Consider the following 14,787-nt stretch of genomic DNA (forward strand, 5'->3'; position numbering starts at 1 on the left):
GATCGCTTTGAATGGGAACTCTATGAAAAGTCTGTCACAAAAATGTAATTATCTCTGCTTTTTGCTCAAAATGTGGTGTTTTTGCAGAAACATACCCATATTCAAAAGCTGATTACAAAAGAACTACTGAAGGTAGGATGAAACGTTTTTTTTGTTTGAAAGCAGAGGGTCTGTTCTTTCATTTGATATATTGTTTGTTTATATATTTAAAGAAGAACATTTTCTGGAAGGCATTAAACTTTTGTGAAAATCATGAAAAACTTTTTTTGAAAACGCTGGTGGGGAAAGAGTTAAAGGGGACATTTCACAAGACTTTTTAAAAATAAATTTTTTGTGTCCTGAAAGTACATATGGGAAGCTTTCAATCAAAATACCCCAAGGATAATTTATTATAGCATGTTAAAATTGCCACTTTGGGGTGTGACCTTTAAAATGCAAAAGAGCTGATGAAACGCAAACACTGATCACCATAATGGTTTGTTAAAATTGAGACTTAGTGCCGTCAATGATTTTTTCTCTCTCTTTCTCTCTGCGCTAAATGGCAGTGTCATGGTTGGATAGTGCAGATTAAGGATGGTATTATTATAATAAGATCCCCTTATGACATCACAAGGGGAGCCATATTTCAATGACCTATTTTTTCACATGTTTGCAAAGAATGGTTTACCAAAACTAATTTACCTTCTTCTGAAGGAAACTTGAGACCTTTTAAATCATCTTTTCTATATACATCTAAAGGTGTTTAAGTCCCATTGGCATCACAGAGATTTTTGTTTCACTGTAAAACGTCCCATGAACACATAGGCACCTTCTCCTTTATCACAATTCATTCTGATGTCGCTTTGCCTGGCACTTCTTTTAACCTCATAAGCAGATTTTCTCTTCTCTTTCTGAATGCTCTTCTCTTGTATCACATACTTTATTCAGTCCGTCAGTCTGACAAATAGCGTGCAGCTCCCTCGAGTGAGTCTGTGTTCAGTGAGAGATAACAGAACAGCGTGATGTAAACAATGAGGGCAGGAAATGAAACTCTGCAGCGCTACAGAACCGCATGAAATGGAGAGTTAAGACACATGCATCAAGCTCTCCAAACGTCAAGGAGCTCATCTCAACACATCTGTGAAAACACAGAGCACAGTCTACAAATCTGAAGTATTATCTACACTGATGAAAATGTTTGTTTAAAACGAGACAAAGACATGTTGCCCATGAATGTGCTATCTGTTCTGGCCAAAGTCAACAATGAGATTCTCCTCTCGTGTTAAAGCTCTGCTGCTCCTTTATACGAGTCTGAAAGACTTTTCAAAGCCTAATTTATCATCAACCAGGTCACACTGAATATAAACTCACACATCTTCTGGACATACACACTTTTAACCCTCTATGGTATGCACTATGATATCAATGAGGAGAAAATATTTGAGATGTTTTACCTGCTTAAGATTGAACATTTAAACCATATCAATAAACATTTGCATTATTTATTATTATATACAATCAGTGTTGGGGTAACGCATTAAAAGCATCATGTATTACGTAATAATACACTGAAAAAATGATTCATTCAATTTACTCAGTGGTCGCAATCAATTTATTTAAGCTACATTTTTTAAAAAAATCAGAAAAACAAAACAAAAAACTTTTGTTTAAATGTAGCTTAAATAAATTGATTGCGACCACTGAGTAAATTGAATGAATCATTTTTTCAGTGTATTATTACGTAATGCATGATACTTTTAATGCGTTACCCCAACACTGATGCGTGACCACTTTCCTTAAAAAAATTGAGTAAATTGAATAAATTATTTTTTTCAGACACTTCCTGGCACTTTTTACGTTACGTTACTTTTCTGAAGTAACAAGTAAAGTAACGCATCACTTTATAAATGTACAAGTAATATTTAAGTTACTTTTTTTTTTAAGTAATGCGAGTTACTTTTCAGTTTAATTAATTTGATTTTTTTTTAAATGTACTAAATTAAACTGAACGTAGTCACGTTGAATTACGCACGCGCCTAAGCAAGAACAGTTTGAGTGAAAAACAAAAATGGCAGACCAGAGCTTCACATTTTTGCAATGGAAATATTCAATTTCTAAATGCAGAACTTCTCAGTCATAAAAAACACCTGCAAGGCCTGAAAGAGATCAAACCTCAGCCAAGTAAGAAAAAGTAATGCAAAAGTAACTTAAAAGTAACGTAAGTATTACTTTCCATGAAAAGTAACTAAGTAACACATTTAGTTACTTTATTGGGGAGTAACTTATTGTAATGCATTAGCCTACTTTTAAAAGTCACTTTCCCCAACACTGACAAATTTAAGCATTTGACATTTTTATGCAAAAACAAAAATATATATGTACTGAAAAATATAAATTTATTTTACCAAACACTTAAACAACAGATTTATCTAGTTTGTATTATATTACAAATTTCTTATTTAATAAAAAAAAGTAACATTTCTTCTTTAGCTGGTGCCCTGAGGCAACATAGTACCATAGTGCAACGATACAGTGAAAAGTATTGTGTTAACAAATTGACATTACAACTTGCTATGATTGCAGTCAGTGTATAAGGTAAAAAAACATAACCTTATTCTGTACCTTATCCTTACAAGCATTTACATAACCCAAGGATGGACATCTCCGGTCCTGGAGGGTCGCTGTCCTGCAGAGTTTAATACCAACCTTTATTAAACACAGCTTACTAGCTTACTGTCTAGGGATTACTAGTAAATGACATGGAGGTGTGTTTGATTGTGGTCAGAGCTGGACTCTTCATCCCTTCAGGACCGGAGTTGCCCAATACACACGCACACACACCTGCATAACTTTATTAATATCATTTTGTTTTGAACATTGCTTACGATGCATGACTGAATTTACAGGTTAATGTTGTATAGCAGGGGAGAAGTTATGGTTTTTGAGATATTGCCTTTGACAACTAGCACCTTTCACCCCTGAATATTGAGACTGGTGAATATATTTCACCCTTCCTGCCCACTTGTCAGAATTTATATGGATGCTCCCCATGAAATTCGATACTTGGTTTTAGTTATTGAACAATTTGAATAATTTTTTAATGAATTGGGAATATTCCGGTAGGTCATTAGTCTAAGGCAGACCAATCCCATGATGATTAGACATGCCAGCAATGTTAATTAATAATGCAAATGTATGTACAATGCACATACAAAATCTGAATCTTTATCTCCATCCCTGACAGATTGCAGCTATGATTTCATCTTCCTCATTCCTCCTCACTTTTATCATGTGGCAGTGCTACCTCTGCTTTATGCTTTTTAGAATTGAAAAAATATTGATTCATCCCCTGCATTAAATGATATGTGCAGATATAATATGTGAATTATTATTCTTGCAAATGCATTAAAAAATCATAAAAAAATGCAAATACTATAATTTAAACTATTTTCTTTACAAATAAAATATACTTGCATTCCAACCTTGAATGCATGATATGACCTTATGTCAGGCAAAATGCATTTTTCTGTAATTTTCTAAAATACATTTGTTGATATATATGCTACCCAGTCATAATGTACATTTGTTTCCAAAACTTCTTTACATAACAATGAAGGTGACAGATTTGTTGTAGGCAATCATATAGACAAAATTACTTAAAATTGCACTTTTGGTTGGAGAATCTATAGCGCCATGTGGGTCATGTGACCAGTTTTTGCATTTAAGTAAGAAAGAAATGATTCTTCTATGGCATCATGTAGCACCTTTGTTTTAAGATATCTTGGTTTATCTTACATGATTTTTACTATAATGTAAAATGATATTGTGTCCACTGTATTTACAGTTAAATCAGTTCACTGTCCATCTGATGCTGCTGGTGCTACACTCATCACGCTGGTCTCTATGGTAACAGATACAGACAGTCTCTCTCTTCTGACAGCAAAGCTCAGAGTGGCTGCTATGGCAACAGACTGATCTTATGCAAAAAGGGTTGTTGTAACCATGACAGCGTGAGGCCAAACCATCATCACTTTGAAAATCAAATGGACTGTGATGAGAAGGAACCCAGACCCCCCTTCAATTCTCTGTGATGTTAAAGCTGCTGATAAAGTGATTCTGAAAGCTTAAGAAACACAGGACCAAGCAAAAATATATCATTATTTATATACATCATAAAGATGTGCTACAGATGTAAAAAAAACATATTTTTACATAAGTCTGGTCAATGGTTTATTTTTTAAGATTTCATTCAATCAATATTTTGATGCTGGTGTCCCTTATGAACTATTTTAACCAGCACACTTCTCATGGACAAACAGCTTTCCCAAATCCATGTTGGCTGACCAGCATTCATGCTGTTAAACAGCGTGGTTTCAGTATCTAGACCAGCATGAAATCAGTAATAATCAGGATGAAGCAGCACTGAAGCAGATCTTGTTGGCAGGAGATTGTCAGTGTAACAGCAGATAGCAGTTTATAATCCTCACTCATGTATGCACTCGGCAGACGCTTTCATTCAAAGCGAAATATACATTTTATTAGTACTTGTGTTCCCTGGGTTCAAACCCACAACCTTCTGCGCTGCTAAATATATAAAACACTCCACATAGTAATGTCACGGGTCTGACGCACAGCCATAAACCTCCTTGTAAGAGCACCCATGTGGACCGATTGCCGGTTCAAGAAAGATCGGTCACATAAGTTCATTATGTTTCTTCACCTGATACACACACAAAAGATCTTTAAAGTACAGTAATGTGCCCAAAAATCTGCAATATTGTATTATGTTTAGTGTACCTGAAAAGGTACAAAGCAGAACCTTCAAAAGGTTTTCTGACTTATCATCACAGTCTCATACTGCAGCAGTAAAGTATCTGAGACTTCACTGTGTTTTCTCTGTGTAACATTGAAGAAGCCTCAAGCAGTGCAACAGCGCCACAAGAGGGATTTAACAGGAACATCAACGCTCCTATAAGGAAAAACACTCAGACTGATCCAAAGACTGTCAGGCCAAAAGAAACAAAAAAAGTAAGCAGATGATCTGGTTCTGTTGTCATCCACTGAACACGGCTTACAGCAGAACCTCAACATGCTTGAACAATACTGTCAACCTTAAAAAAAATGAAATTATCACCTTCTAGAAAAGATCCAGATTCTAAAGGAACACAACACCAACATATACATTAAAAACTAACAACATAACTCACACATCACACTACAATTACCTGAGTTTAAAAATCACATCTAAAGGAAACCCTGCAGTGAATAAACTGAGAGATAAAGCTCAGAGGGTCTTTTATGCCATAAAGCATCAATGTCCAATAGAGATCCCTGTCAGAATTTGGATCAAAATATTGGAATCAGTGATTAAAGCATTTGTCCTGGCAGTGAGGTCCATTAACAAATCCAAACCAAGATTTCACCAAATAGGAAACAATCTAGTTGAGATTCTTTATAATGAACTTTGTAAAAACATCTTTCAACAAATAATGCATGCAGGGATGAATTGGGAAAATATCCAAGTAATAAAAGTACAAATATGGCCAATCAAATTCTCAGTGAAAGCCCTGAAATACAAAAAAAACAAATCATCTATCTGAACTGATTCAGAGCTTCAGTCCTGATGTTTCATTAACATCTATTGATGCGCATCATCACACTGATGATCTAAACCTAAACAATACGGATAAACCTGTTAACCAAATTATAACAAAAATCAAAACCCAAACACAACAACAAAGTAAAATGCAATGTTATTGGTCCCTGAAGAGATTACAGAATGGCAAACTATCTGTACACATCTTGAGCAGATCCAGAATCAGTGGACACAAGCTCACTATAGAGACGAGCAGACACAGAAAAACAAGACTGTCAGGAGGAGAAGTTGTGTTCGCATTCTGACCAAAACCAAATCCAGACAGAGCTGCACAAAGTACATGAATATACAGACAATCTTCAAACAAAATATAAACTGCATAAACAAGATATTTGAAAGGTGTGCAACAACATTATACCATTGTAAAGACAAATACACTGACTGAAAAACATTAAGGTGAGATAATTAAAAAAGTACCCCCCCCAAAAAAAACACATCTCTTAAGCCTGCATTTATTTAACCAAAATTCCATATTAGACCATATTATAATGATTTCTGAAGGATTTTTGATCAAATAAATTCAGGCTTGATGAGTGCAAGTATCAGGATTCTTGCAAGTATTTGTATTACCTTGCATGCATGTCTGCTTATGACCAAACAAAATGTTTATTTATGTTTGTATATGATATAGTTTATATACATTTTCCTAAATTTCCAAATAATTTCCATAAATTCGAATATTTCCAAAATTTTCCAGATTAAGTTCCCATGGAAAGTTTCTGCACCTTTGCAACCCTAATCTGAACATACTTAACATAATAATGTGCATAAATAATCTGTAATAATTCAGTGATCATTGCACAGCTTTTTAATATAACACGTGTATGTATGAAAAAAACAATGTGTGACATCTCTGAAATATCTCTGTTATATGCTGTTTAGATCCACCAAATATAAATTGGAAGTAATTTGCATTTTTAAGATAATTCACACTTTTTGTCTTTAGAAAGATCTTTTTTCATAACCATATTGTAGGAGAACTACTATTTTGATAATGAAATTGAAGGAATTGGTGTTCCAATAACTCGAACTCCTGAAATGTCATTCAGTGTAATCGTGTTGTACAGACCACCAAACACTAAAGATCATTTTTATGAAGAATTGATTTTTTATTTTTAAAACAATGTAATGGAAATGGATTAAGTGCATGCATTGAAAAAAGATGGTATGTATTCATTCATCTAAGTTGAGGTAGAAACATAGTAAAATATTGAAAAACTGTGTTTCCTTTAAAGCTCATATTCTTACACACATGCGCACTTTTCAAAAACAGCACTTTAATTCTGTTTAAAAACTAAAAGACGTAAATGAGACTTTGTATATATTTACAATGATGTATATGAAGTGCACTGCATAATGCAGTAACTAAAGTTAGACGGACAATCTAGACAGAAAAATCTCAAAGATACACTGTAAATAAATTCTGTAGAAATTACAGTGATACTTGAAGCTGTTTGGCAGTAACTTACTGTAGATTTAAATTGATGTTATTTACTGGCAAGAGTTTGTTCAAAGTGAAATGAACATTAAACATTAACAAGTCTTTATATTTACAGGATAAAACTTTAAAATAAAAGCCTCATGGAAAGGATTCTGGGAACCAGAAATCATCATCAACCTTTTACTTTTTTTTTCTTTAGATTTTGTTTCCCAGAATGCTTTGCATGAGGCTGTTATTTTAGTTTTAGTCTGTAAAGACAACGACTTGTTTATGTTTAATGTTCATTTATATTCAAATATGAATTATAATTTATCTTTTGATTTGTCAAATTATATAAACTGGTTTAGTTGACACTTGTGTATATTAACCAGTATAAGCATGTATCATTTATAATGTTAGATCACATAGTTTCACTGTTGACCACCAATTTAACCCAAACCCAGCATAGAGAGGTTTAGTGAATGTGGTGTTGACTCTGTGGATGAGTGTCATTGTGTCAGAGACGCTGTAGAAGGACAGAGATCCTGAACTGTGATCCACATAAACTCCTATTTTACTGGACACTACAGGGAGATTTGTCTTTATATTATTGTGAGAGAATGAACATTGAGAGGAAGAACAGAACAAACTCCAGGACTGATCATTATATCCAAATCTACACTCATCACCTCCCTTCCTGCTGATGCTCTTATATGACACTGATATATACACACCATCATCCCCACTCCATTCAATCTCCCAGTAACAGCGTCCACATAAACTCTCACTACACAACACCTGAACCCAAACATCAAATCTGTCTGGATGATCAGGATACTTCTGAAATGTGTTAGTGCGAGTAGCCGCTGTGTTCTTCTCCAACAAACAGATAACTCCACATGCTGTGTTTGGATCCAGAGAGAAGAGACTGAAATCTGAGGAAGATAAAAACATCATATTTTAATAGTTTATAATATTTGTTTGCATGTTTCTATGATGATTTATTTGTTAATTTGAGTGTAAAGGTCAGGTTAGTGTATATACAGTATCTATACACTGATCATTTAAAGAGATGAAGTGAATAACATTGATTATATTATTACAGTCAGATATATTAGACAACAAGTCAACAGTCAGTTCTTCAGTTTCATCTGTTAGAAGAAGAAAAGATCTGAACGACTCTGACAAGAGGAAAATAGTGATGATAGACGACTGGATCACAAAACATCAAGACTTGTGTGGTGTTTCAGGTATGAAGTGCTTTGAAGCGGACAAAAGTGATGCAAACAAGAACAAGCAGTGAAGCATCATCAGAGTCATCATGAAGGTTTATTGATGTACGTGTGAAGTGAGATGAAATCAGGACGGTAAACATTACACTGACCAATGAGAGTCCTGACATTCATGTGGATCTGTGTTTGTTGTGTTCCTCACTTTTATAAGTCACTTTAGATGAAAGTGTTTGATAAATACCTAAATGTAATGTACTTCGACACGGACCATCTACCTAAAGATTATTGCTGACCACACACTACGGGTGTATCGTGTAACATTATTCTTGAATAATTCAACAGCATGTTGTCAATTATTTCTTACATAATGTATTATAGTGTATTATATGATCTCAATGTAATGAATGAGAAATAATAATAATAAAAAAATGTGTCTTACACTTTAGGAACTCCTCTCTGATCTTGGGTTCATTGGTAATAATTTCAGTGAATGAAACTAAAGAAAATAAAGTGACATCATCAGATTAAATCTCATATAAAATCATCATCATTTTAATCTGCTCTGTATTTCTTCTGTTATATTTGATGTTACTGTAAGACTCATTTCTGAGAGTAAATCACAGTCTTAGTTTGAGATGTTTCTTTACCTTTCTCAGATATCTTTTCAATCTCTTCTTTACAAAAATCCTCCATCTTTTCTTTCAGTTTAGTGACAGATTTCATCACATCATCAAAAGAGAGAAGAGAAGAGACAGTGATGTTGTCTGAAGATCCAGAAGATGAAGAGAGAGACTGAAAACTCTACATGAACACAACACAATGACAAAAACATCAAACCTACAATACACAACAATCAGATTTGTGTTGATTTAGACGTGATCTTTACTCTATTGACATGAATAAAACTCAATCCTATCAGATTAAAGTCAAGATGTATTTATTGTAATGTATGTTGTCGTGTACAGTGTTGAGTTACCTGAAGGAAACTGATGTGATCTTTTGTTTGTGAAAGTTTCTCCATCTCATCATTTCTCCTCCTCAGATCATCAATCTCCTGCTTCAGTTTCTTCAAGAGATCTTCAGCTCGACTCACTGCAGTCTTTTCCTGATCTCTGATCAGTTGTATCACCTCAGATCGTCTTCTCTCAATGGATCGGATCAGTTGAGTAAAGATCCTCTCGGTGTCGTCCACTGCTGTCTGTGCAGAGATCTGTTAACACACACACAGAGAGAAACATTCAACTCAATCTCAAACACTTCTTTCAGTATTTATGTTTCATCAAAACTCACCGTGTGAATCTTCACAGACTCTCTTAGATCCTGAAGCTTCTTCTCTTTCTCCTGGATTCTCTGATGGAGTTTTCTCTGCTTGTCCTCCAGTAATCTCTGTTCAACAGATTCATAACAGATAACTCAACTGGTCAGGCAAGTTGGGCGAGTAATCTTCTAAACTAGTTTCTGTTTTACATTCAAGCTGTCATTTCTTCTGCTCTTGTGCGCCCTCATGTGGCCACGCGGCACTAATCAGTCACTTCACTTCTGCTTTATATTTATATTTCATATATTTGTTCATTTGTTCATACCTGTTTCTCAGTTCTCTCTGCTGCAGCTGATACAGTGTCGTGATTTTTATGTTCATCCATCACACACATTAAACAAATACATCTCTGATCAGTGTGACAGTAAACCTCGATGAGTTTGTCATGTTGAGAGCAGATCATCTCCTGAAGTCTTCCTGTCACATCAATCACTTTGTGTTTCTTTTCTCTGTGAAAAGCTTCATGTTGTTCAAAGTGAGATTGACAGTAAGATTCAAGACACACCAGACAGGACTTGATAGCTTTGTATTTTCTCTCAGTACAGACGTCACACTTCACATCTTCAGGTCCAGCAAAACTGAGAGCAGATCGATCAGTCTGAAGTTTTGTCTTCTTCAGCATCTCCACCATCTGAGCAAACACCACATTTTTATTTAAATCAGGTCTTGTATTGAAGGTCTGTCTGCATTGAGGGCAGCTGTAGTTTCTCTTCTGATCATCTTGATTCCAGCAGTTTGTAATACAGCTCATACAGTAACTGTGTCCACAGGGAATGGTCACCGGATCCTTCAGTAAATCCAGACAGATTGAACAGATGAACTGATCCTGAATCACTGAAAAATTCGCTTCTGCCATTTTACAGACTGCACAAATACATTCACGCGTTCAAAAACTCTTCAGTAGTTCCGGTTTCTCGTCTCAATAAATGTTTCCGTGTTTGAAAAACGTAAGCAAGGTAGTTTAGTGCTCGTTCACTAAATGTCCACTAGATGTCAGTGTTATAAATAGAGTTTGGTTCCAAAACGCAATAAATCCATTTTGACTAATTTCGGTAAAAATGTGTTTTCTATACCAGGAAATTTTATTATTATTAAACCTTTATTTTACCAGGAAAGAAAGCACATTGAGATTAAAAATCTCTTTTGTAAGAGCGTCCTGGCCAAGATTGACAGATACAAGCACATTTGAGTTTGAAACAAAAAACATCATACATACACATATACACACACACAAGCAAATACATCAAAATTCCACTATCAATATAAAACAGTTAAAATATCTACAGCCCTCTTTCTCCAAATCGTATAAAAGTTTTTTAAAATTGTCCAATGAAACCAGTGTCCTCAGATTTAAAGTACTTTGCAAGCAATTCCAGGCAGATGGAGCTGCAAACTTATGCTCCATCTGATGAGTGGTTTTGAGATTTGTTATTATGAACCAATGCACTATCAATAGTATCAGTATCAATAGCATGTAAACACTGTAAAGATGCATGCATATATATAACATCACCGTAATCCAGTACAGACATAATTTTTGTGCTCATTTTTCCGTGGCATTCTCACGGATCTCCGCATTTTTCCGTGGCCCTGCTACTGACTGTCTTTTTCCGTGGCATTCTCACGGATTGGTTACTCAACTGCTTTTTCCTATTTTCAAACCATTGTCGCTTCGGTTTAGGGTTAGATTTGGTGTTTGCGTTACTATGTCACTTTAAATGTTGGTTTATACTATTTTTTCTGATTTATTCTTTTATATTTTCTAAACTTTAAACAATTGTTGCCTGGCGTTGGGGTTAGAGTTGGGTAGGGATGTCATTTCATGTAAATCTAACCCTAAACCGAAGCAAAAATGGTAAGAAAATAGGACAAAACAGTTGAGTAACCAATCCGAGAATGCCACGGAAAAATGCGGAGATCCGTGAGAATGCTACAGAAAAATTAGCACAAAATTCCGTGACTATGCCACGGAAATTCCCAGTGTCACTTTCAATCTTTTCACCAATTGTTCAACATGAGGGCCAAAAGAGAGAGCGTCATCAATTAAAATACCCAGATAAAGATGAAAACCACTTTCTGTTACAAACTTCACATATCGTCTTTAATCCATAATTTGATTTTCAAAGATTTATTTAAAAAACGGATTAATTGTTTCCACAAAATGCCATAAATCCATGACAAGTTTTTTTTAAATGCTATAAATCTATTGAATCAATATATAAATGTGCATTCATCCTTTCATCTGTGTGTGTGTGTGTGTGTGTGTGTGTGTTTGTTTTGTGTGTGTGTTCTGTGTGTGTGTGTGTGCGCGTGCGTGTGTGCGTTTGTGCGTGTCATCCATGAAAGAAGTTGATAATCAAAAGGCATTGCAGATAGGTGGGAATTTATCTTTGTCCATAAGCAAATAAATGTGAACAAACACTAAAGAGCTGAAATCAACTTAACCATTTATAGTTCAGAACTCCCTTTTCAGGGTTTGCCATCCACTTAACACAATGCAGGCAAGGAAACTGTGTTTGCATTTTAATTTGATTACAGTTTGTTTTAATAAATATCTCACATGTGGTTCGACTTATGATTTTTGTTAATTGGCACCGTAAAAATCTGTAAATTATAATAATTATTTAATAATTAATGATAAAAAATAATTTCATGATATGCCATCAGTTGTGGTCTTGACCGGTCTTGAAATAAAATTCGAGTCCTCTTCGTCTGAGACCGAGACAAGACCAACACCTTTGGTCTCAAGACCGATCTCGAGTACTACATCTGAATAAAGTAGTATACAATGTGTATGTAAAAATGCCCCAAAGCAAAACTAAACAAGAGCTTTACGGTCTTGATAAACAATAAACAATTGACAAGCTCTAAGAGGTTAAAAGGGGTAAAGGTTAACAGGTTCAATGCATGCTAGACAAAATAACTTAATATCATTTCCAACACAGTCCTGATGAAACCATCAATTTTAGTTTTGCCTTAATGCCACATAATATCGCAACTTATTGCTTAATAATTTTTTATTTTTATGAATATAAAAACAAGCTGGATGTATTTTTATGAAAATGATTAAGCCAGTTAATGGAAATTTTTGTGTAAATAAAAATGTAGAAATAGAAATTCTGTGTAAATTTGTCTAAGAAGAACTGATGATTCCCAAAAACACAGAAATTTAACATAGTATACAGTCTTACCCAGTTGAAGATAGAGTGATGTTTATTTCTTCTCTTACTTTTAGGATCTACAGGAATCCCATCTTGCAAGCAGCCAGGCACGTGCACAGATAGGGCTCAACTTGTGCAGAACAGATGTCCTTTTTGTCCTTACACTCCGATGTGCCCTTTTTTTTTTAAGAGAATTTGATTAGATTTTTTAATTTTCTTTAATAAATCAATGCTATTGGTAACCCTGCACGTATGTCTGTCTGTTTTACAAATATATTTATCAAATAAAAGTTATTAAAAAAAAATAATATTTTTGGATCCCCTCAAACTGTCAGTCAAACCTCTTAACTCCGCCCCCTGATTGCGGCGATCTGAAGTTCCACAGCAGAGCAGCTGAACGTCTTGCAATGGTAAATAAATATCTTGTTGTTTGAGTACAATGCCGTCTCATTACGAAAGAAACACTAGTATGTCTATAACGGCGCATATTTTATAAATTTAAGCAGGGCCGGTTTAGACGAGATTGGGCGAGAGGGCAATCAGGGAGGCACCAAGGGCTCCAAACTGTGACCAAAAAATGAGTTTTTGACACAGTGCGAGGAGTTTTCACTGCTGTTCACGCATGTGTAGGGCACCCGTGACAACAATACGGAATGCAGGATCGTGTTTTACCGCTTATTTGCATGACGCCTCTCAATCGTTTACCGATGGGTCTACGCAGCCCGGGTGAACCGCGAGAAGATGCGCCCGCGTGGGTTTAAACATTGCAGAGATGAGAGATATAGAAAACTTCTAGCCTACATTAACACCAAAAACATTACAGATAAGAAACGCACAGTTAAGGAAAACTGTGGATATCAGACATAGAAGACGAGAAACTTGTAAAGGATACAAGTATGTATATTGCCCTGCAACTCATCTCATTACAATATGCTATCTGGATATGTATGTATCTTATGCCTAGAATAAGCCAAGAGGGCTGTATGATTCTTTAGTTCATAACATTTTATTCTGAAATCAGCTGCACAAAGTTAAGTCTGTTTAGTATTTTTCAGTAATGCAGTTATTTTGGGAAAATGTGAATAATTGCAGGCTGATTTATGGTGTGCTCAAAATTTTCTGCTTGTGCTTCTAACATTTTCCGTCAGGTGCTACAGTGCTCCAAATCCAAAAAGTTAGCCCTGAATGACTAGACTACATTTTTTTATACATTTTCATTGTTGGCTTATTTTAAGGAAAGTGTAGTTCACGAGAGAGAACAACCAACCTAAGTGCACCTTCAAGAGACCAACGTTCCTGGTCCTCAGCACAGTTTTTGCCAGGTAGGCAGATACATGTTGGATATGCTAATGGTATGGCTAATAGAATAGTATTTTACTATATTATTTTGATCTTAAATCTCATATTTCTCCTCTTCTCAATGACATACATAAACATGTTAACCAAATAATAAAAATTAGCTCATAAAACCAAAAAGAATAGCATTTTCCTCAAACATATTTTTATTTAACTTTATGTATGCAAAGCAGAGGAAAAAACGAAAATTAATATATTACACAATTACATAAGAGGGAGTACACAAGAGCAGTTCACAAACACATGACTACAAATAGGCCTAATACAGACAAACACCCAGGGGGCAAAATGTTAAAGCCAACTTAGAAGGCCAGATATCCTTATAATGCCAAGCTATCATATAATGTCATTTTTAATTCATTAATATGACATTTTTCAATCATTAATAGTAAATAAATATAATGTTTTTAAGACTATTATCATGTGCTGTTTATTTGGAGGGGGGTGCCCTTTTTCAGTTTCAGCACATGCCCCTCAAAAGGTCTGTGCACGGCCCTGCAAGCAGCAGTAGTGATCTCTCACAGATCATCTCTAGATAAAAACACATAATCAGAAGTCCACACCAGGAAAACAAGTACATTTAACTGATTTTACTTCTTACACAAACACTGTATAACATGCATAATTTAAATGTTTTATTTTTTATTGATTGTCAGATTGTTGCT

At 34.9% G+C, this 14,787-nt stretch overlaps 1 protein-coding gene across 2 annotated transcripts in view; it reads right to left on the reverse strand.

Annotated features, from left to right (window-relative positions):
• LOC129443216 (E3 ubiquitin/ISG15 ligase TRIM25-like) overlaps positions 1-10,510 on the reverse strand; it is a 112,980-nt gene extending 102,470 nt beyond the window's left edge. The window contains exons 1-6 of one of the 2 annotated variants that reach the window (XM_073864469.1): positions 9,871-10,510; positions 9,578-9,673; positions 9,264-9,497; positions 8,935-9,088; positions 8,727-8,783; positions 4,153-7,990 (exon numbers count right to left, since the gene is read on the reverse strand). In XM_073864469.1, coding sequence (XP_073720570.1) covers positions 7,464-7,990; positions 8,727-8,783; positions 8,935-9,088; positions 9,264-9,497; positions 9,578-9,673; positions 9,871-10,461 — 1,659 coding nt within the window. In that variant the 5' untranslated portion in view covers positions 10,462-10,510 and the 3' untranslated portion in view covers positions 4,153-7,463. Of the gene's footprint in view, positions 1-4,152; positions 7,991-8,726; positions 8,784-8,934; positions 9,089-9,263; positions 9,498-9,577; positions 9,674-9,870 lie in introns of those variants that run through there. The other variant, XM_073864468.1, reaches the window with a different exon arrangement.
• Positions 10,511-14,787: the final 4,277 nt, after the last annotated feature.

Source organism: Misgurnus anguillicaudatus, unplaced genomic scaffold, assembly GCF_027580225.2.
Source record: "Misgurnus anguillicaudatus unplaced genomic scaffold, ASM2758022v2 HiC_scaffold_26, whole genome shotgun sequence".
Classification (NCBI taxonomy): Eukaryota; Metazoa; Chordata; class Actinopteri; order Cypriniformes; family Cobitidae; genus Misgurnus; species Misgurnus anguillicaudatus.